The sequence below is a fragment of the Diaporthe batatas genome (assembly GCF_019321695.1).
Source record: "Diaporthe batatas strain CRI 302-4 chromosome Unknown Contig00004, whole genome shotgun sequence".
Lineage (NCBI taxonomy): Eukaryota > Fungi > Ascomycota > Sordariomycetes > Diaporthales > Diaporthaceae > Diaporthe > Diaporthe batatas.
This window is the reverse complement of record NW_025408551.1, coordinates 1,930,586-1,952,926: the sequence shown is the minus strand read 5'-3', so window position 1 is coordinate 1,952,926 and position 22,341 is coordinate 1,930,586. Positions and strand designations below refer to the sequence as shown.

Here is a 22,341-nt window from a genome sequence, read left to right as displayed (position 1 = left end):
GATCCTGCTGCGTTCAGCGCCTTCTCCCTCGCAGGGGATGCAACCAATGCGCCAGGTAGAGAGGGTCAGAACCGTGTTGCCTACAATGCCACGCCAAGACCGCAGCCATAAGCCCGTTTCGAACTCTTGTGCAGCCAACCCCCCGCCCCTCCAGCCATGTATGATTGCAGTATCGATGGCATGCACAGTCCGGAGATCGGCGCGAGAAACACATGCTGTGGTACGCGACTAAGTGAATCTAGCCGTCTTCGCTGGCAATGTCGATGGTCAGCAGGAGCATCAATGGTTCCCGCCGGGTTCGCGTTCTCGGGTCTGTCAGCACATGCCTGGTCCCACCATCGAGGCTGCCGGGTCAGCCTGGGTGTACAGTTGTAACTTGTCAGGCGAGAGAGTAACCCCCCACCTCACCTACCTGTAGATTGCTACAGGCAGGCGATTAGATGGTGAGTGACTGCCGCTTACGTTACCAGAGAACCGCCCGCATTCATGTTGGATGCACTCCCCACGGTTTCCTGCCCTCCACATCCGCGTTCAATGCCGCCCACCAGCTCAGGCCTCGGGCCTATCTAGACATTGGACTGCGAGGATCCTCCCTGGGCCCTCGCCGCACAGGTCTGAGTGCCCAAGTCTGCGTGGGCGGGGCGGAAACTCCCTGTCGCATAGAACCCTATCACATGCCTTTGGCGTCCACAAGACGCCCAAGTCACAACGGTAATCTGTACAGTACACACCAGCAACACGAAGTGACATGCGCACCTTTTGACCCCAGAGGTACATATGGCCAAGAAGGGGTGGCATGCTCGCGGTGGCACGCGTGCAGATCCGCCTCCCGCAGAAGCGTTGAATATCTCGTGGGATTCTTCTTTCGAACTCTTCGTTTAAAGTTGCCCGCTGGTGGTGGGCCGCCGTTGATCCTTCTGGCCTTTATTGTGGGCGCTTCAGCTCCCCGCGGCAATGCTGATGAGGGCATTGGTTCAGTTGCCCGTCCGGAATCGATGGGTTTCATACGGGCTCGGTGTTCCCCTCTGTTCTCGGTCCCCTGCCCGCCGTTCTCCGAGTCTCCTTGCCTACGACAACTCTCGCCGCGATTTGTGGCCTCAGATGGCGACTCACAGTCCGCGAGTCGGGGTGTGGGTAACAGTTCTGGCCACAGTGCCGCCCTCGTCACATCTGTGTGCGACGCAGCACAGGATAAACTCGGAGAAAGACGTACCTCTACGAGACGGCAGTTATGCTCCATGCCTGTGTAACCTTGTTGCGCACCTGAGATATGTTCACCAGGGCTCGCGATGATTTCCAAGTTGAGAACATATCAGCAATCTACTTGGGTCAAACAAAATGGTGAAAAGACAAGGTCAAGTTGCCTCGGTTTAATCCATCATACGTAGCCATTGGCGTACGGTGACTTCATGATGACCGGGGCGAGACACAGACAATCCCAGACGCAGGCAATTAGACTGCCGATACCAACCCGGTGAACAGCCAGGAGAAAAAAAGATCACCAAGGCGCTCCGCCATCCTATCACACTGACGAGGAGACATCTAAGTACAAAGAGGACAGAGGGCCACTCGCCTCGGCCCCCTCCTGTGCATTTCCGAAATGTGGAGCTCTTGTACGGAGCACTGTCAGGAAGGAACTATACCCGCAGGTCCTTGACCCATGGAAATAAACTACCTCCCGCCCCCTGGGGAGATTTATTTTTCCAACCAGGCCCTCCGGGATCTGGCCTGCGCGGGACCCACCCCCCGGCCTCCCGCACCCGCGAGGTTGGTGGTGTGCTGGAGAACAGGGCCTTTTTTTTTTTTTTTTTTCGTCAGGCGGGAGGGAGGGAGACCCGCGACATCAGTAACCGAGCGACTTCATTGAGAGAGATCTCCGTCATCCCGCCTGCGAAATAAGCCACAGGAGGATCGGGGAGATTGAGATTTGTATCTCGGTGAAGGAGAAAAAGTAAAAAAATGATTTATCCCGGGAGCCGCTGAGGCTTACGGAGCGTACAGATGCCACGGCGAGATCTCGCCCAGACAGCCAGCCCAGACCCTAATAAACACCCTGCCCCCCTCCTCCCGGCGCTTGGGGTGGTGACGGGCGGCATGTAGGGAATAGAGAGCAAAAGTCCCAGTCCCCCGTCACCGTCACCCGGAAGCGACCCCACCCGCATGTTCCGGTGGTTGCTTCTTTTGCCTCCCGGATGGGAAAGAGAGAGAGAGAGGGGAGGGCGGCGACGGGGATCACGGGGTAGACTAGATGCGCTGAACCCCGTGTTTCTGATTTCCTTTTTTATCGTGTCCCTTTTCTCCTTGTTTTCCTTTTTCCTTCTTCTTTTCCCCCTCCTTCTCCAGTAGGCAAAAGCCACCGGCTTACGCACGCAGACACGCTCTCGGTGTTGGTGTGGTTACACAGCGTCTCTAGTAGGTCACTGGAGAAGTCTCATCCTTTCTTTTTCTCCTTTCTCTGTTTCCCTCCTTCCCCCTCCTTACCCAGGGGGCGTCCTCGCCTATCATGCCTGGAATCCACACACCGATACACGATTCTGGTTAGGGGGGGGGGCGCCCGCTTGGCCTGCCGCTGTCGAGGCCCACGGTGGTGATGGTGGTGGTGGTAAGAACTATGTACAACCGACAGCAGGCGACGAGACACTCGTCTCACCGTGGCCCCCCGGCGCCACCAATGCAGATTCGAGACCCCCTCCGGAGGACGATTACCATCACCATCAGCATACATCATCTCACCTCCTCCACCTATACACTTACACACCACACCACACCACACACACCACTGGCATGCATGCAACTGCCTGCCGAGATTGTGAATCCTCACCCGAGATCTGGAATGGGGCAGCCTTGCCTGTCGGTCTTGGTGACTTTTACATGGTCAGCATTAGGCTGGCTCTCCTGTGTATCCGTGACTGACTACTCCGTGCATTAGATCTCACCCGCCAGAAGAAAAAAAGGAAACGGGAAATAATAGAATAAAAAAAACTCAAATGCTTCTTTGAATTGCTGCCTGCCGGTTTACCATGCATGCTTCGCTCGCACTTTTGCCCTTCCAAATGCCAAGTAAAAGAGAACACACCACCAACACCACGACTACCACCACAGCCATCCACGCCGGCCTAGAGCCCGAGGCGATGGCACTCTATCTATCTGAACACACACACACACAAAGTATCCGAGCACTTACGCATACTACAAACATGCATATAGACATGACATGAAACACAGCACCACCCGCTCGCTCACCCGCTCACCCACTCACTCACTCCCCGTCCTTGTCCAGCCCAGCCTGCTTGACAAGCGAGTAAAAGATGCCCCTCTGCGCGACGAGCTCCCGGGGCGGGCCGAACTCGGCGACCTCGCCCTTGTCGAGGACGACGACCCTGTCGCTGTCGAGGATGGTGTTGATGCGGTGCGCGACCGTGATGATGGTGCGGTTCGCAAACAGCGGGCTGCGCAGCGTCTGCTGCAGCATCGCGTCCGTCTCGACGTCCACCGCCGCCGTCGCCTCGTCCAGGATCAGGATATTGGACGGCGTGAGCATCGCCCGCGCGAGCGACACCAGCTGCCGCTGGCCCTGCGAGAGGTTCGAGCCTGGGAAGGGGGGGAGGTGGTCAGCCAGCCGTGCGTGCATTGGTCATCACCGTGCCGTCGTAGTAGTTTTCATCGTCACGTGTTCTCGTTTCCCGTGTCTCTCTCTATCTCTCCAAGGGCATGGGCTTTTCTTATGTGTGTGTTGGAATTTCCGCGCGAGTTTTCCCGCTTGGGTTACTCAACCATCGCGTTTGATGATGTAAGACTGCGGAGCGACGGCGGGAATGGGTGGAGGGAGGGGATGAGGCGAAAGGGCGGGCAAGGTCTCGCCGAGCACACATCGTCGGCTAAAGAAAAAAAAATTGGGGCGGTAGTGTTGGTGTTGGTGAGACGTTGCCGGCTGTAATACGAGCCAGATCGAGCATGTCCAACCAGGCGCCCCACGACGTTGGCGTACGACGGATCTTCGTCCAGCCAGGACGTGTGCGACCCAGACATGTGCCACGTGAGGATGCAAAGTATAACAGATAGCGCGGCGGACGATGTGGGCTCGAGTGAGAAAACCGAACGCAACGCGAAGGAGGGGGGCAGGTAAGCCTAGGTGCTTGTGTGGATGGCCACGAGACCAGAGTTTGCTGCATGTAATGGAGATCATGCAGGCACTTCTCTTTTCGGCTCACGAGGACAGCTGTAGCTGAGAGATGACGCCGATTTGCCAGCTAGCCACCGAGCCCAGAGGCTCGTTCCTCGAAGGCGAGGGTCGGGCTGGCCGCCCGCTCTCCACCACCGCCCAGTCCGTAGGTGCTCGTATGCGCCAAACACGGGTGGCGGGCGACCCACGCCGCTGTTACGGGTGATGATGCTGTGCGAGGCAGGATGCACGAGAAAAAAAGGGCCGAAGGAAAGCGAAGGGGGATGTAGCTGTATAGCTCGCACTCACCTGCTTCATGTATCTTGGCTTCGAGGCCACCATCCATCTGGCTAACGTGGGCCTTGAGCCGGGCGTGCTGGCAAGTGAAACGGTCAGTAAACAGGATTGTACAGCCTAGTAGACCGAGTGCGCCACCGCATAAACGTTTTCTGCCATGTGGCAGGGCGATTGGAGAGAGATTGGCTCCTGTGTAACGGCTTACCTCGAGAACGCTCCACAGCTCGGTATCCTGCAGCATCTGAATCAGCTTTCTTGATCTCATGGCCGGAAGAGGGTTGAAAAGTGTCAATCATATTGGGGTGGTTGGTGGTGGTGGTTCCAAATCTGTTCATGGGTGTGGGAGGAGTTGGCCCTTCTGGGCGATGGGGACATCGGAGGACACGAAAGGCGGGATGACTTACATCATGTACGTGACCAGGGTCTAGGTTGTCCCTGACCGTCCCTTCGAAGAGGGCAGCATCTTGTGGTATTATCGCCAAGCGGCGGCGGAGGTCCAGCAGGCCGATGCTAGACGTGTTCAGGTCGTCGATCGATATGTTGCCGTTGGCCGCCTCGATGATGCGGAACAAGGCAAGCGTCAGGCTAGACTTTCCAGCCCCCGTACGACCAACAACACCGATCTTCTCATGTGACTTGATGTCGAGATTGATGTTCTTCAGAACAAGGTCCAGGCCCTCGCGGTACCTTGCACTGTAGTTGTTGAAGGAGATGGTACCGGAGGCCGGCCAGGCAGCCGGTGGTCGCTTGTTCGGGTTGATCTCAGCTGCCTCGCTGGGCAATCTGGCGTACTCCAGCACTCGCTCCACAGACACGATGTTTGTCTCGACCTCGACGGTCTGGCGGACGATCCAGTTGAGTGAGGTCGTGATCTGCAGCGCGTACGACATGGCCAGACCGACCCAGCCGGAGGTCAGCTTGGCACCGGTTGCGACGGCGAGGATGGCGAGCCCCGCTGCTGCGAGGATGACCACGGCGCCGATGAATTCGAGGCGGATGGCCAACCATCTGTTAGCGCTGATGGATGGGAAGAAGGCCTTCAGGTTCGAGTCGACCCGCCACTCGTTCTCACGCTCGAATCGGTTTTGCTGACGATAGGCCCGAATGGTCGAGATGCCCCCCAATGACTCCTGGAAATGAGCATAGATCGGGCTGCGGCTGACGCTATCCAGCCGCTTCAGCTCCCGCGAGGTTCTCAGATAGTACTTCTGAATCCACATATACATGAACCCCATCGGGAGTATCACGGCGACGAACGCAGGCGTTGTGAAAGACACAACAGCCAGCGTGAAACCTGACTTGGCCACATTGACGAAGAGCATGTTGAAGGTCCTTGCCAGCACTTCGTCCACACGGTAGATGTCGGATGAGAATCTGTTCAGAATCCGGCCCGCGGGTGTCGTGTCGAAGAAGGACATGGGGCTTCTGAAGATGGCCTTTGCCATGCGCTCGTGCAATTTCCGTGAGGCCTCGATGGAGCAGAAGATCCACAGGAGCAGAGTCTGGATGACCGTCAAGCTGGCGGAGCCAATCCCAAAGGCAAAGTATATGCCAATGTATTTTCCATAGTCATTGTTTGCGCCAGCACGCGAATTGTTCTCCGACCAATCCTTCAACCAGAAATTGCCTCCAATCGACGCTGTCTGCGCAGCCAGCAACGCGACCAAGTACACAGCAACAGCCAAAGGGTCGTTCATCTTGGCGTATTCGCCGTAGACAGACCATTTCACCTTGCCTTGCTCACTGTGCTCCTTCGCCTGTCGGGTCTTGCTGGGTGCGGCCTCCTCATCGGTCAGCTTGCCCCGAGGACCACGGAAGCTGGCGGTGCTCGCCCTTCTCAGGGTGGCCATGCTGTCGGAGCGTCCAGAGCGTCCATTGGATTTCCCCGGACGTGGACCTGGCCGTATGGCCTGGAGAGAGCCAAGCCCTTCTTGTGCTTCTTCGATCTCGTCCTTCTCGCGGTCGTTCTCGATCGAGGAGATCTCGCTGTCGAACGACTCGTTGCTAGGACTCTCGGCACTGGCGGGTCCCGGCGTTGAGGGGCCCGAGTCTTGGCCAGCGGACTTGTAGATATCGGCGACGAGGCCGCGCATGGCTACCAACTGCTGCAGAGTGCCTTGCTCGGCAACGCGGCCGTCACGTAGCATGACAATGTAGTCGGACTCACTCAACACGGGGATCGCGTTGGTAGCCAAGACCCGTGTCTTGCCCGCCAGCAGACCCTTGGGGCCGAGGACGTTATCGATGATATGACGCCCGACATGGGCATCTACCGCAGACAGGACATCGTCCAAAAGGTAGACGTCGGATCGCGCGTAAACAGCGCGAGCCAGAGCGACACGTGCCTTTTGCCCACCAGACAGAGAAATGCCACGCTCACCGACAACAGTCTCATCCCCATCTGGAAGGACGTTGAAGTCATCAAGCAGTGCGCATGCCTTTATTGTCTTCTCGTAGAAATTCGAGTCGTAGCGGTAGCCAAAGACGATGTTCTCCTTGACCGTGGCATTCATGATCCAAGGTGTCTGAGCCACGTAGGCCACGGCACCGTGGACGGTGACACTGCCCTTGACCTTATACAGATCTCCTATCAGGCTCTGTAGGAACGACGACTTGCCGCTTCCCACCCTGCCCACAACACAGGATAACTCACCCTTGTTGGCGGAGAACGTAATGTCCTTGAGGGCATTCTTATCCGTGTTGTGGCGGTCCCAGGAGAAAGTGCCATCCTTGACCGAGATGGTCTCGTCGCCGTTCTCTTCAACAGCTGGCTTCCATGCGATAGCATCAGGCTGCAGCTCCTCTGCGGTCAGGTAAGAGGTCAATCGACCCACTGCTACGGTAGCTTCAACGATTGAAGATATGACCATGGGGAAGACGGCAAGCGGGAAGGACAGCAGGTTGAAGAGAGCCAGAGCCGGGAAGACGATGTCTGTCGTCAGGGGCTCCTTGTGAGTGAGCACGAACACTGTGAACGTGATGCACGACACGAGGAAAGGCGTGGTGCTCCAAGTGAAGTTGGCAACTGCCTGCGCGGCTCCTATCTTGCGAAGGGTCTTCAGCTCCTGCTCGTTCCGCACATAGTTGAGCTTGTTCATGAACGCGGCTCCCCAGCTGTACAGCTTGATGGACTTCATCATGGCCACTATCTCGGCAATCAGCCGGCTCCTGGTATCCTTGTTCTTCATCTGCTCCTTCTGCAGCGTCTTCATGTAGCGGGCCACGATGCCGTTCAACGGAACCATTGCGAGCATGACACCAACACCAGCCATCATCGACCAGCCTACCAGCTGATACAGCGAGATCATGCAGATGGTGATCTGGAATGGGGCAGACCACACCTGCTGGGCGAACTGTGCCAGGTCCTGCAAACGTTGCGCGTCCACTGCCATGTAGTTCACGATGTCACCCGTCGACTTGGACGCGCGTCCCTCGTTGGAGAGCTTGAGAGCCTTCCGGTAGATCGAGGAGGTCAGACCGGCCTTGATGCGCATGCCCGTGACGAATGTGCCCTGGAAGTATTGGTGAATCATGCTGGTCTGGAAGACGGCGACCGCAAACATGGCCAGTGCGATCGAGGCACCCTTGATCACGGGCTCCGGCTCGTTGCCCTCATACGATGCGACCCAGGTGATTAGGAATCTCAGCAGCTGTGGTTGAACGAACGCGGAGATGTCGTTCATAATCTTGAACACACCGGCGAGCGCATATTGGGCACCATATGCGTGGAACAGCGCAACCCATAGCGATGGCCGCTCGCGGTTCTGCACCTGCTGCTGCCACGCTGACTCGAAGGCTGAGCCCGTCGCCTTGCTCGTGTCGCTCTTCTGCAGCCCCCAAAGGTCGTCCTCCGTCAGGTAGTTGTTGTAGCCAAACTTCATGAGTGGCGTCATCCACGAGAAAGTCAGCCGCGAGAATACTGTCGCGTACTCGGCTGGGCACTCCTCCTCCTCTTCGATGAGCGCCTCGCAGTCATTGAGCTGTTTGGGCGGCCACCACCACTCCACGATGAATGCGACCACTGACACGCCAAAGCCCACGCAGTAGGTCACAAAGTACGCTTTGTTCGAGGCATAGATCTGCTGAGAGACGAGGGATCGCAACTTGACGGCCAGCGCTATGAGTAAGAAGAGCCAGTAGAAGAGGACGACGCCGTTCGCGTTCCGCAGTCTCGCATGTTCGAGCCATTGTATCGAGAATATAACGGCGAGGGATACTATGGTGAGGGCGGTTGTCCATACTCGGAAGTCGCCGAACCATATGCGTGGGTAACTGATGATCTGGATGACGAGCTGGACGACGAAGTCGGCGATTACGAGGGCAAGAAGGCTCTGTCATGCGCAAATGTTGTCAGCACTCTTCCGTTCTTGCAATCCCTCTGATATGCATACCTGCTTGGTCCAAAAATGCCACCCCTTCGCCACCTCTGTCGGCTTCTTCATGCGCAACAGCCACGCTATGGCAAGCAGCCCGAGGACGATACCGAAGACCGCAACAGAGGCGACCCAGACGTCGAGGAAGCATGGTGTGAAGTCGTAGCGGAAGGGGCTCAGGGGGCCCCAGCCCTCTTCGTTACCGCATAGCGGCTGCTTGAAGTCCTCGCCGGCGGTGAGGTAGCCCTGCCCGAGCTCGAGGCGCCACGGCCGGTAGCCAGTGAATGAGCCCGAAGCAAGAAAGGCCTGGCGGGACGCGAAGTCGTCGTCGCTGGCGCCGCCGCCGAGAACGAACTGCATCTCCGCAAGCACGGGTGGGTTCTCGGGTCGTTTGCGCAATGTCACTCGGTGTCTGAGGACATGCTACGTGGGTAACTGCTGTGTGGCCTTCTAGTCGGTGGTGGGGAGGACGCTTGGATTTCTACAGTCGCGTGGTCTTTGTCTAGCCAGACAGACAGACTCGTAGGAAGAGAACAAAAAAAGCTGATCGGTCCCGAGGAATTGGGCTCGCCTCTTTCGGACGGAAGCTGTCGGCCACGGCCTGGTGGAAGCTCGGCGTTGAGAAAGTTGTTAGATCCGAGCCGATGACGTTGACCGTACTCGTCATTCAAAATCGTTGGACTACTTTTCAGAGGGAACTAGCTCCGGCTGGGCCCCTCCACGGCTTTTTATTCCAAAGAACAATTTTCTACTTGTCCAAGGGCTTAGTAGAGAAAAGTCCTCTTGCGGGCGTTGGACCTAAACGCCCGTCCAACAGGCAGTCAATTGAATAATCACTGCCACTGGCCAGGCAGATGCATGCTGCTTTGTAATGCACGCGTCCTTCTTCGCCTTTCTGCCGGCACCAGTCTGAGAGGGTCTCTACAATGGGTCAATTGGCACAGCTCCTCCGGCTATCGGGGGGCGGGACTCCAGGTGTGGATTGCCGCCGTGCCTGATAAGCGGGCCAACCCATGCAACTTAATGCAAGGTCTCGGGAGCCAAGCCATGACGGTGGCTGTCAGGCTGTCTGGCTGTTTGTGCCAGCAACCATCGCGTTCTAGACGATCTATCCACGCACTGTCAGCCTGTATGTCCGCCAAAGATCGTCTTGCATCGCATTGACTTGGGCTCACCACTCCACAACGCTTTGGCTACTCTGGAATGCGGGCTAGACAGGATTTAGGCTATCAGGGCAGTGCACCCTGAGTGGGCCGTGGAGTCGGTCAGCACAGCCGACCAATCCAGCCTTACAGCACTGCCAGTGGATTCTCTCCTAGAGAGAAATGGGACCCTGTCAGCAGCAACATTGACCTTCAGCATTGAGTTTGAACAGATGATAAGGCCAATAATGTGATGCCAAGGTATCTATCTCCATCTTCATTGCGTTGTTCATCAAACAGGACTAACTAACGCTCACAAAACATGCAATGTGCTGTGCATTCAGGTATTACTGCCAGCAAACGGCAGTCGCCCAAAGAAATGCCTGGGGAATCAGTCCCATGCGGTCCCAACGTGCCTTCGTCGTATAACTATACAATGGACTGTGTAGTGGGCGCGACTCTTTTATTTGTTGCATCTTGCGAGGCTCGGATACCGAACCGACAGCCCCGTCTCCCGACCTGTTTCACACTGAACTTGGTTCATCGTAGATCTGTGCTGGGGAAGTAGCGTGGACCTGCGAAGCCCTTCGCAAAGACACCTTGCACGTCGATGTTAGACCTATTGATTCAATACTTGTTAGTGTCTATTCCACGTAGAAGATCCAACAAGCTTGAACGCATCAGGCTGTGCGTGGAGGAGGCGCGGTGATCCTCGACGCCTCGAAACAGATGCAAGAAGAAGACCGGGGCACGTGGGTACATACGTTGGATGGTACATCTTGAGAAGAATATACCTCCCCGAGATTGGAGGGTCAAACTTTATAGTGCACCTGTTTTTGTCCTTCTCGATGTAGAACTTGGCGTGTGGCGCAAGCAGCTCGCCCCCGACCGCCCTCACGGCCTCTTGGGTGGCAAGCTGGGATGCCTCAGCTGCCTCCGCCAGCGTCATGTCGTGAGCATGTCGGCTCGCAGGCGCCGGCGGGGGTGGAGGCGTGCCGTCGTCGTCGTTGAACCCCAAGTCGTCGTTCCACGAAGCAAACCCGTTTTCGCCGTCCTCACTGTCGTCGCTCTCAAATGGCAGTGGCCCAATCCTATTGGGCGGAGGCGGTTGCCGTCTGAGCAGGCGCGGCACCGGCGAATCCTCGCTATCACTGCAGTCTGTGGCCACTGTTACAGGGAAGGGCAGGGGTTCGACCGGGAACACTGCGGCTTTGTGCTCCAGGGCCTCTTCCAGGCGGGTGTTGAGATTAATGCGTCTCTGGCGCGAACGGCTCGTAGCCGATGCCGCTCCATCGTAGTTATGCCGTGCAGATGGTGCCGGGACCCGTTCTGCGGGCGTGTTCGTGTCGTTGCGCGGCACATACTGGACCTGATACTGCGCTGTCCTGTTGAGGACCTCGTCGCATGCCATAGAAACAAATACCATGCCCTCCCGAATCCTGGTCCAGATTAGTCTCCCACAGCTGCATGCAATAGGGTCCAGAGACCTACGGTGACGAATAGTTGGCACTTGGTGCCCTAATCACCAATTCTGTGAGTGTGAAGACGGTGGCACCCTGGTGCTTCAGAACGAGGTTGCAACGGTTTCGCTTCGTACAGTAGACAGATGCATCCCTCTTCAGGATGCTCTCCGGGGGGTTCACGTTGCTGTCGGCATACATTCCACCGTCACAGCTCTCAATCTCCATTTTCAGCTGGCCTGGCTCGATCTGGCCAAATCTGCCATAGCGGAACCCTTGAAAACTGGACCCCGTCCTCTCGAAATCCAGCTTCCGCCGTTTCACCCGACGGTTGTCCTCGGCATGCTCTGGATAGGGAGTATGTGAGTGGGATGTTGGGCTGAGAGGAGATGACATCATGGCGGTGTTTGTGTATTCGAGGAGCGCACGCAGCTGTGAGTTCGCATCGTCCAGGTCGTACTCCAAGTCTTCGAAGCTGCTCGGGTTCGACGTTCGGTTCTCCGAAGTTCGGTATCGATCAAGCCACCTCTCGGCCAGCCGTTGGCGAGGCGGGCGGCCACTCGAGCCGGGGGGCGTGGAAGTTGCAGAGCCTCGCCGAGTGAGAGAGCGTAGAGGTGGGAGGGCTGTGGCAGTCGCGAGGCTCGCGAAGCTGGGCAGGGCTTCCGAGTGGCGGGGTGCAGGCTCTCGTGAGAATCTGCGTTGGAGATCACGTTGATTGCTAGACATGTTTGCAGGAGGAGCAGTCTCCCCGTCGCTGCTAGCCAGGCCTGGACGGGGCCTTGGAATCGCCGTGGCTCCTACTGCGGCGGCCTCGGAAGCGTCTCGCTCGCCGCCAGTGCGTGGCTCTCCGTCAAGATCTCTTCCAATCTCAACCCTCTGCAGTAGACGGCTCCTGTGCAGACGCAGTCGCTCGTGCCGCACTCGATTGATGATTCGTTCGAGTTCGTCTTCGCCTCGTACTTCGGCCTGGGAAAAGTCTAGTAGACGGCGGTTGTCTTGGTACTGAAGTGGCGGTGCCAAGTTAGATAGACCGTGATTGAAGGTGTTATGGGTGGAGTTGGAACCCAGCAGATAGACGCAGGGTATCTCTCACTCACGGGCATTTCCCAGACAAAGATGGCAGTGCAGGCGATACGGCCGCCAATAAAGCGCCGCACCTGCTCCAATCACTCGGTTCGGTGACGTGGGGGGTTCGGCTGCAGGCCGTTTGCTGCACAACGTTGTTGAGTCGTGAGTCAAGGCCGTCCTTCAAGTCCTTCAGGATGCAAAGGGTGATGTGGACTGGGTTCTCAAAAGATGGGACGGCGAGTTTTGGTTTCGTCGGGGTTGCACGGAAGTGTGGCCTTTGGTCGTTGGCTGTTTAGTTGGGAGGGTGAAGTGCGACGTCAAATGCCAACAAGGACTGCTAAATCCGGGTATGCTTAGTACTCCGTAAGTTTTGTACTGACAAGGCGGTAGTAGCCCCTCCATGATCTCTAAGCTGGTCGTCATACGTACGGGCCCTGCCTTGGTCATACAATATGCCCACTGAAATGACCTAGGCAGTTCAGACACACTCTACGTGATCAAGGAGTCAGATGCTTAGGGGGGCTTTCTGCTCCATATCATACAGTAGACTGTCAAGCCTGCGCGATGTAGGTGAACGTCGTCCCGCACGGGTTTGCTTGCTGTTGGAGGGTACCTAGGTAATCTGCAGGACGGGCCCAAGGCGTGTATCAGGTATCAGCGAGCGAGGCGAACAAGGCAAGTGCCCCAGGCTTCTGTAGGATCGCAGCCCGAGCCATTAGAGACCCCTGCTCAGTAGGGCGAGATGCGCGGGCACGGGTCAGCAAACCCACCCAGGAGCCCCACTCCATCGCCTGTCTCCCTACGTAAGTACCTGGCTGGGGTACCCAGGTACCTACCGCAGCACCAGAGTACCTGCGCGCGACGGGGTACGCCATACAATTGAAGAAGCTGCCTACCTATGTAACTAGGTGCCCAGTCGGTTGGTGAGTGGTTGGAAGCTTGCAACACAACGGCCCTGAGCTTCAGACAGCGGCTTAGACATTTCGCGATCTGCCACCTTTCAACCTGGACAGCTCCCACCACAAGTCGGCCGCCCTCACGCTCACCGGGGCAGGACCTACTGCATTCAAGGCGTGCCATCGAGCTCCAGAGTCAAGCTCGGCAGCGACGGGCTCACAGAAAAGAGCAAGTGCGGCGATACGTACCGACAGATTGAACTCGGGATTGTCAACATACCAAACTTCAGCTACACGACTGCGAAAGGGCCACGACTAAGAGCAGGGCGAACGACCAGGAGCCGAATCCTTTCGTCCCACCTGGGCATTATTTCTCTTTCTCGATCATTGGGATTGTTTCGAGGCTTTGATTGAATACGCATGCCCCTTTCAAGCTTCCACGCGTGATCGAGGTCGCAGCACCACTCTTCCCACCTCAGGATGGACCAACCGGCGCAAACGGCCCATGGCCAGGAGGATACCACCTCCACGCAGACAAATCCCCAGCCAGAGGGCCCCAACGCGGCCCACGCTCAACCAGTACCCGATGCCAATGCCAATCCCATGCAGCACGCCGACTTCTCGAATCTCCCAATGCAGCCTGGCATGCCCGCGGACCTGAACATGCTGTCCATGTTGCCACAGGATGGAAGCTTGATGGGAGCAGATGCACTTATGAACATGCCCCACATGCCGATGATGATGCCTATGATGATGCCCGACGGCTCAATGGATGCCAACGGCATGTTAAGCATGCCTCAGAACGGAATCAGCAACGGTAAGCTCGCCACCCCATCACCCAAGCGTGACAGCGCTCACATACGCCTTTGCAGATGAGATCGCGCTGTATGACAGGCAAATACGTCTTTGGGGAATGGCGGCGCAGCAGAAGATCCGCAATGCGAACGTGCTGCTCATCACGATGAAGGGCCTGGCGAATGAGATCGCCAAGAACCTGGTGCTTGCGGGCATAGGGTCCCTGACCATTATCGACCATGAGAATGTCACCGAGGCCGATCTGGGGGCGCAATTCTTCCTCTCTGAGAAGAAGGGCCACCTGGGAAAGAACAGGGCCGAGGCAGCACTCCCTCAAGTTCAGGAACTGAACCCACGTGTCACCGTCATCGCCGACACGGACGATGTGCGATTCAAGGGCGCCAGCTACTTCGCCCTGTTCGACATGGTCATTGCGACCGACCTGGACCCTGATGCCCTGAATATCATCAACACAGCGACGCGCCTGAATATGCGGCCCTTCTACGCAGCTGGTACGCATGGCCTTTACGGCTTCATCTTTGCTGACCTGATCGAGCACACATTTTCGATTGAGCGGGAGAAACCCAACGTGCCCACCGAGTTGAGGGCCGAGACCCGAACTCGAAATATCTTTGCCGTCGACACGAAAAAGGAGAATGGGAAGGTGATGGAGATCGTATCGAAGAAGGAGCTCTACAGCACTTGGTTGCTCTCCAGCGACGGCGCGTTCCTACCTGAAGAGTATACAAAGAGCAAGCGACGCCTCAAAGCGGTCAGCCCTGCCTTGTCGTGCCTTCGGGCGCTGTGGGAGTTCCAGACATCTCACAACGGTCGCAACCCTGGAGCCAACCAGGCCGACCTCGCTGCTTTCACAAAATCGGCCACTCAAAAGCACAAAGACCTACAGTTACCCGGAGAGACTCTGACTGCCGAGTTTCTGCGAAGTTTCCTGCAGAATATCGGGTGCGAGGTCGCACCGGTTACTGCCATTCTTGGTGGCCAATTGGCACAAGACGTGATCAATGTACTGGGCCAGACCCAACAGCCCATCCAAAACACGGTCATCTTCGACGGCAACACCATGGAAGCCAACCTCTACCCTCTCCATCCCGAAGGTGCCCTGGGCGCATCGCTTCTTTCTATGGGCATGGGCAACATAGCAGGAATCCCCGGGATGGGCAATGGAGACATGAACGGGTTGATGGGGGATCCTTCGATGATGTCCATGGGCCTGCCTATGATGGATCACAACTTCAACAGCGCAGCCATGGGTGGGGCTGGCGTGCACCCGCAATTCAACAACTCGGGAGCTGGCGCGGGTGAGACGCAGACGAACTTCGTTGGTGCTGGCGCAGGCCCAAGCACAGGCCCACCTGCGGGAACTGGCACTGGTGAATCACATACGAGCGGCTGATCGTTCTCGCGAGTGATCGCATGTGAGCGATAGAGCTGATGAGGCATGCGCGAGCGAGGCGGTGGTTGGCGAATGCACGAGATGAAGTTGTCTACTAAATGCACTGGAATCATCTTGAGAATCTTGAGAATCTTGAGATGGAGGCATCCTGGGGCATGCATACAAATGGCAAATGGGGGAAAATGTACAGTAAAGTAATAATGCGTCGTGATACCTTTGGGGGGGGGGGCACGTCGGGAATGGCGTTGGATAGATGATGAGGAAACGCACCGGAATGAAACGAAGCATTGGCAACTCGAAGCTGAATGGCTGCATGGCCAGCTGAGCCCCACCGCCCATTCGATGATGCTGTATGACTACAACGCGGGCCTTGCCGTTTTGGGGTCTTGTTCCTCGGAGGGGTGGCAAGGCGGCCAGGCGGCCAGAGCAGCAGCAGCGCCTCTCTTGCTTGACAAGCAGACGAGCTTGACTCACCGGCCATCATATCGATCCATAGTTCGTGGGCCTACCGTCCAGCTGTGCCTGTATTGACCAGGGCTGTATTCCACATGGCATGGTTCAAGCGTTGATAGTGTAGTTGTAGTCATTTATAAGCAAGGCTGTGTGGGAAAAATTGGGGTGCCGCAGTCGAGCTCACCTTGTTGCATCGAATTTCGTCAACCCGAGCCACTGCTTGCTTCCCTGTCGACGATTGCAGATAAAGGTCGACCCTTCCCGGCCGCCCCAAAAATTCTCTATCAGCAACGCCGCAAAGCAACTCTGCAAAGCACTAACCGCCTCTACTTTTCGCCTCTACACATCCCCTACCGCTCCAGGAACTCCTAAAAACAGTAATTAAAAGGGACCATACGAGCAACCACAATCATGGCGGTGCGAGCACAATTTGAGAACTCGAACGAGTAAGCATCTACCCCGCGGCCCCGCGATGCTCGCACGCAATGCACACGCGCTGACCTGGGCACCATGTAAACTGCAGGGTCGGGGTCTTCTCTACCCTCACAAACTCCTACGCACTCACGGCCATCGGCGCGAGCGAGAACTTCTACAGTATCTTCGAGGCCGAGTTGCAAGATGTCATTCCCATCGTCAGAACCACCATCGCCGGCACCCGCATCGTCGGCAGGTTAACAACAGGGTACGTCTTGACACAACGAGTGGTGTGGTCTGGTGCAATCCGGTCCCGGACTTTTGTCCATCTCCGCCGCGAGGAATCTAGACCGGCCAAGACGAGCTGCCCGCTGACTTTGAATATTCCAATAGCAACCGGAAAGGCCTCCTCGTCCCCACCAGCACAACCGACCAAGAACTCCAGCACATCCGAAATGCCCTCCCAGACGAGGTAAAAATCCAGCGGATAGAGGAGCGTCTGTCGGCGCTAGGCAACGTGATTGTCGCAAACGACCACATCGCCCTGGTCCACCCGGACCTGGAGCGTGAGACGGAGGAGATCATCGCAGACGTGCTGGGCGTGGAGGTATTCAGGCAAACGGTGGCAGACAATGTCCTGGTGGGATCCTATATGGCGCTCTCAAATCAGGGCGGCCTGGTGCACCCCAAGACGTCGATAAGCGACCAAGACGAGCTGTCCAGCCTGCTGCAGGTGCCGCTGGTGGCCGGCTCGGTCAACAGAGGTAGCTCTGTGGTGGGCGGTGGCATGGTGGTGAACGACTGGATGGCTGTCACAGGGCTAGACACCACCGCGACGGAGCTCAGTGTCATCGAGAGCGTGTTCAGGCTCGGCGAGGGCGCCGCGCCTGGCAATATCAACACCAACATGAAGGAGACCATGGTGGAGTCGTTCTACTAGAGGCCTAAGCCGGGGGTTGCTTTCCTGGACAAGAGCCTTGGAGTAATTCTTTTGAGGCGGTATAGTCGAGCCTAGTCAGAAAGACCACGGCTCATACCATAGCGATCAAGCTACATTGTCCAAGATGTTGACGGTTACCACCGCTGCTCCGAGATCCCGTGATATGGCAGACATGAATCGTGTCAAATGTTAGGATGGGGGAACGAGAGCATTCCATCTGCGTCGTAATGAGGCTCATCAAGCTCAGGATGATCAATCATTCGGGTCTCAAAACGGTTTGAGCCGGCCTGCCAACGGATGCGCCTCTAAAAGGCTAATTGTGGACCAATGCGGTCTTGGATGCTTGGGAAATGTGAAGGGTGGAATGTGCATAGCGCAGCCGTTGCCATTTGGATGCGAGGCTGGCTGGCAACAAGACATGACGGGATCAGGCTGTTGCTGCACCCAGCGTCATACATACACCTGGGCAGTAGTAGTACAACGGTACAAAGTTGTGGTGGCCGGTGGACCCCTAAAATTCCACGGCAACAGCCCAGCCACCACAACACCCTCACCAGCCGGTGGGAGGACTGCCCGGTGACGACGCCGTTGCATGACCTTGGCAGGACACCGAGTGCGAAAAAAGTATATTTTCCTCTGAAGTCTCCGACCCGTCCGCTGGTTCGGCAGCTGTGGGATATAACTTTGGACTCCTCTCCCCATACCTACTGACCGGAGAAAAAGAGGAGCAGTCTCTTTCCAGCTCTCTTTGCGCTCACTCAGTCGCCCACCACGCTGCACTATTCCAGCTCGGCTGTTCGTTTTTGGACCTGGGCCCTTCCAAGGTTGCAGCGAACCCCACTGTTGCATCGCCTCGATCGCCGCAAAACGCGCATCACTGTGAATTGCAATACAGTTGACAGTCTGGCAGTGTACACTACACTACGGTAATCATCAGAAACGAGAAACACCGCCTACCAGGTCAGGCAGATCCAAGAGCTCAATACGTCACCGAGCATCGTCACCGAGCACAGGCTCAGACAAACAAAAAAGAAAGCCGGAACTGCCGCCAAAGACTGGGGTTGCGGACTATCCACCCAGCCCGCCCATCCTGCCATCCACGCCGAGGTTCTGCGTTCTGTGCGGCAGCAGGTCAGCAGAGAAGAGGCAGCGAGGGAGCGGGAGACACAGCCAAGGGCCACAACCAAGCAAGGGACAGGGAAGAGAAAACAGGGATTGGGCTGCTAAGAGCTGCAGAGCCGGGCAGGCCCAGGCACGCAGGCACGTCAATCCTAATCGGGGTCCTGGAGGGTTTATGCAACTGCTCCGCCTGTGCAGGGCAGCACCCAGATCTCGCTGCACAATACGCTGCCATCCCGCCCGAGTCCCCTGCCGTGGGCCGTGGCCGCCCGCCCGTCGTCACAAGCATCGCATCGTCGAGGCCGGATTGTCCTTGGCTGCTGGATGTTTTAGCCAGGCACACAGGCGCACAACACACGCCCCAGGCACCGCCTGCACTAATAAAACCCCTCGTTGTTCTGTGTCAAAGACGGTGTGCCGCCGCCCAATTTTCCCTTACACAATACAATCACGCCTGGCCCCGCGCCGACAGGGGACACCAGATAAACCGGACGGGTTCTCCTTTAACGGACCCACCTCGTCCCCACGAAACCTATAGCCACCATGCTAACGTCCGCCCTCGATCCCTCTCTCCCAGACCAAACAGGACGGGGCCCTCCCTCACCGCGTTCGCCCTCGCCAACAGAGTTCCGATGCCCCCCTGCTTCTGCCGCTCTACTTGATCTTGATCACCGTCCAGTCGCGGCCAGTTCCAGCTCTCTCGACACGCATCCTCACGCACAAGCCCCCCTTGACCACGTTTCGTTGCCTCGCCCCTTTCAGGAACAAGAATACCACAGCGCCTACTGTGACGCCCACGCGACCGACCGACAAGTGGAACCCGCTCCTCTCACACCTGCTCCAGCAACCCGCACGGGGCACGGTCGAGGCTCATCGCTCACCAGCTTTCTTCCTGCTAGCATCAGGGCGAGGCTGCAGTCACCACCGAAGCCATCCGAGAACCACCCGCCTGTAGACGATCAAGACATGGGTTTCACCGGCGAAGGAAGGAAGACCTTCAGGCAGTCTGCCCCCCTAGGCTATCCCACACCTCAGGCAGCCCACAAAGACCCCGATGATTACCCATCCCCAGAGACTACTCCCAAGAGGCTCGTGAGGAGCCAGACCGCTGGTCCCACGGACAACGCTCCCAAGAACGCCATGGCGGCTGCTCCAGCCCCAGCACCGGCTCCCGCCAAGATGTCTCTGCTCTCCATGTTCTCGTCGAGGAATGCGCCTGTCGTGGTCACGCAGGCCGAGCACGAAGAGCTGCTGAATATGAAGGTGGACGAGGCGCTCTTCCCGGCCGGCTCCCCGACCAGCAAGGACACGTTCTCGCCCGCGGCGTACAAGAACCTGCAACAGCAGGCTTCGGGCCTTTTGACCAAGATGCAGAATGCTTACCGTCAAAAGGCGCAGGCGCTCTCTGAGCTCGAGAGGGAGAGGGAGGCCGACAGGGACGAGCTGGAGGAGGCCGAGACGCGGGCCACGCACCTCAAGCTGCAGCTCGAGGACATGGCGCACAAGGCGGTGGAGCAGGAGCGCCACATGAAGCAGCTGATGGAGGAGCTCGCCGCGGAGCGCCGCGCCAGGGCCGACGACCAGTCCATGCTCAAGAGGCTCCCGACGGGTCTGCAGTCCGAGGCGGGCAGCACGATATCGGAGGACCTGGGCGTTGACGACGCCGACGACATGCAGAAGCGCAAGTGGCGCAAGAGCAACGGCACCGACGTCAGCTTTGAGACAGATGACGACAGTATCAGTTTTGGGGAGGGCGAGAGCGTCTTCTCGCGCCCGCGCAGCCCCTCGGCCTCCACCTTTACCACCACCCGCGGCGGCGCCGACACGGCCAGTGTGGTCGACATGCCGCTGCCCACGCCCACCTCCACCCGCTTCGGCGGTGGCGGCAACGTGAGGTCGTCGGTGGCGTCGTCCAACCGCAAGAGCACCGCCTCGCAGTTGAGCACGTTCCAGAAGCTGATGAAGGGCATCTCGGGCGATGACGGCTGCAAGAACTGCAAGGGCCAGGACGCGAGCGTCGCCTGGGACACGGTCGGCCAGCTGCGGGACGAGAACAAGCACCTCAAGTCGCGGGTCGGCGAGCTGGAGGACTGCCTCGAGGGTGCGCTGGATGCGGTCAACGGCATCGTCTTATGACCGGGTTGCGCCCCCAGCGACGACGACAACAAGGATTTATAACAGCGACATGAGGGGGAAGGGTGCTTCTGGGTGGTGTTCCTACTCGGGACCCTTTCCTCCCTCATCCTCTTGTTTTTGATGCAGCGAGAATCCACAGACCGAACCCCACGGAGTTGAAAGAGCGAGCATTCCCGGCACTTGGCTAAATTGCTTTATTTGTGGCTCAACACCAAACCAAACCAAACCAAACCCTCTTGCATATGACGGCGCTCACGGGCTCATATCTTTTCAAGTATTATTTAACTTCATGTATTTCGATTCTAGGGGAGGTTTCCGATATGCCCTCACATGTTTATTGTGCCTACAAATTAGTTGTATGGAAGAAGGGAGATTCCCAATACCTTGGACATATTTTTTTCTGGCCTGGCGCACCGCCCTCTCTCTCTCTATGTACCGCCACTCTTGTATGCCTTGGCAAGGCTGCTAAGAGGGACTTTCGCCCATGTTTTTTCATACCCCCCCACAGTTTGATAGATTTCAGATACTCTCTCATAGCCGGTCGTGGTGTGGACAATCAATAGCGGCTTGATGCTGCTGGAATTCTCAGATGCCTAGAACACAGCCACTTATTCTCGTGGTCTTTGTGCTGGCGCTACTAACCTGAAATACGGCGTGGTCATCCAGCTTTCACCAGATCACGCGCAAAAGTAGACCACGACGTTGTCGCGGACTACCTCGAATGTCTTGTCAGGACTGCCTGGCGGCAAGGTAGGTTGTTGTTATCGAATGACAACATACTGTGAACTCTCGCCCGAAGACGTAGGCACAACGGCCTTGGCTGGTCGTCCTTTCCACGAAACGAGACGAGTACTCCGTTGAAGCCCATTGACGATCTTTGATCCATCGGGCGGGCGTGCTGTGCCTCGGTACACACGCAATGAGGTCCGCCCCATACATGACACCCGCATTGCTCATCCATCGCGCCCTCCTGGGCTCCCGGGACTCCCGCAACATGTCATTGTCACCCCAAGTCCGAAAGGCTCGTTTTCAGTCATCTCGTGCTAAACCATCACATGCACAACACCGAATATCTTGCAGTCTGCGTAGCTTGATGTGTTTTTTTTTCTTTTCTTTTTCTTCTCGCAGACATGACCTTCTTGTCTAATATGTACACCGGGGCGATCTCGATGTTGCGGCCCAGCCAAGTTTGTCTCCCCACCTCATCCAACCCATCAGTGGTGTCCCTCGCCGTGATGCTCGTCGTGATGCTCGTCCTTCATGAAGGCATACTCGTAGCCGCAGTACCCCGCAAATGCCACCGTCGCAATACCCAGGCCAGGGAAGGCGTTCTTGAACCGGTTGAATCTGCTGAAGAGTCCTGTGTATCGCCAGTTCTCACTGTGAGGTTCCCGCCGTCAGCCGTGCCAGTGGGTCAGATGGGGTGTTTCCTTCGACTGACTATCGCTCCCATGGATCGTAGCGGGGCTTCTCAATGGACTCCTTCAGCTTCTTGATGTCGAAGCCGGTGATGTTTCCCGTCCGGCCGTTGACGGCCCGCAGCACCCTGGGGTACGTTCAGTCAGTCAATTGGACATCTGCAGTCAGATGGGGTTTGCAGGGGCGCACATTGTAGGTCGCAGAAGCATTGTGAACCACTTCAGTCTGTTAGCAGCTGCGCTGGTTGTGTGGG

General features: G+C 57.2%; 6 protein-coding genes across 6 annotated transcripts; 3 read left to right on the top strand and 3 right to left on the bottom strand.

Moving 5' to 3' along the window:
* Positions 1-2,974: 2,974 nt before the first annotated feature.
* Positions 2,975-9,578, bottom strand: KVR01_004723 (ATP-binding cassette glutathione S-conjugate transporter YCF1). The gene is made up of 5 exons (XM_044786325.1): positions 8,851-9,578; positions 4,864-8,790; positions 4,665-4,691; positions 4,472-4,538; positions 2,975-3,591 (listed from the first exon to the last, which is right to left on the bottom strand). Exons 1-5 carry the CDS (start codon positions 9,190-9,192, stop codon positions 3,260-3,262), a joined length of 4,695 nt encoding a protein of 1,564 aa, XP_044646887.1. The 5' UTR covers positions 9,193-9,578; the 3' UTR covers positions 2,975-3,259.
* A 321-nt stretch (positions 9,579-9,899) lies between these two features.
* On the bottom strand, positions 9,900-13,031 carry KVR01_004321 (uncharacterized protein). Its single transcript, XM_044788964.1, has 4 exons — positions 12,532-13,031; positions 11,466-12,436; positions 10,739-11,413; positions 9,900-10,593 (listed from the first exon to the last, which is right to left on the bottom strand). Exons 1-4 carry the CDS (start codon positions 12,535-12,537, stop codon positions 10,515-10,517), a joined length of 1,731 nt encoding a protein of 576 aa, XP_044646485.1. The 5' UTR covers positions 12,538-13,031; the 3' UTR covers positions 9,900-10,514.
* Positions 13,032-13,404: 373 nt separating this feature from the next.
* KVR01_004323 (E1 ubiquitin-activating protein AOS1) lies at positions 13,405-15,907 on the top strand. The gene is made up of 2 exons (XM_044785370.1): positions 13,405-14,215; positions 14,271-15,907. The coding sequence occupies exons 1-2, from the start codon at positions 13,879-13,881 to the stop codon at positions 15,605-15,607; spliced, it is 1,674 nt and encodes a 557-aa protein (XP_044646487.1). The 5' UTR covers positions 13,405-13,878; the 3' UTR covers positions 15,608-15,907.
* Positions 15,908-16,200: 293 nt separating this feature from the next.
* Positions 16,201-17,539, top strand: KVR01_004457 (translation initiation factor 6). The gene is made up of 3 exons (XM_044783627.1): positions 16,201-16,506; positions 16,584-16,742; positions 16,868-17,539. The coding sequence occupies exons 1-3, from the start codon at positions 16,472-16,474 to the stop codon at positions 17,412-17,414; spliced, it is 741 nt and encodes a 246-aa protein (XP_044646621.1). The 5' UTR covers positions 16,201-16,471; the 3' UTR covers positions 17,415-17,539.
* A 1,537-nt stretch (positions 17,540-19,076) lies between these two features.
* Positions 19,077-20,669, top strand: KVR01_004173 (uncharacterized protein; the record flags this gene model as incomplete). The annotated part of the gene is made up of 1 exon (XM_044787470.1): positions 19,077-20,669. One exon carries the CDS (start codon positions 19,077-19,079, stop codon positions 20,667-20,669), a length of 1,593 nt encoding a protein of 530 aa, XP_044646337.1.
* A 1,214-nt stretch (positions 20,670-21,883) lies between these two features.
* Positions 21,884-22,297, bottom strand: KVR01_004772 (uncharacterized protein; the record flags this gene model as incomplete). Its single annotated transcript, XM_044785962.1, has 3 exons — positions 21,884-22,049; positions 22,111-22,215; positions 22,278-22,297. 3 exons carry the CDS (start codon positions 22,295-22,297, stop codon positions 21,884-21,886), a joined length of 291 nt encoding a protein of 96 aa, XP_044646936.1.
* Positions 22,298-22,341: the final 44 nt, after the last annotated feature.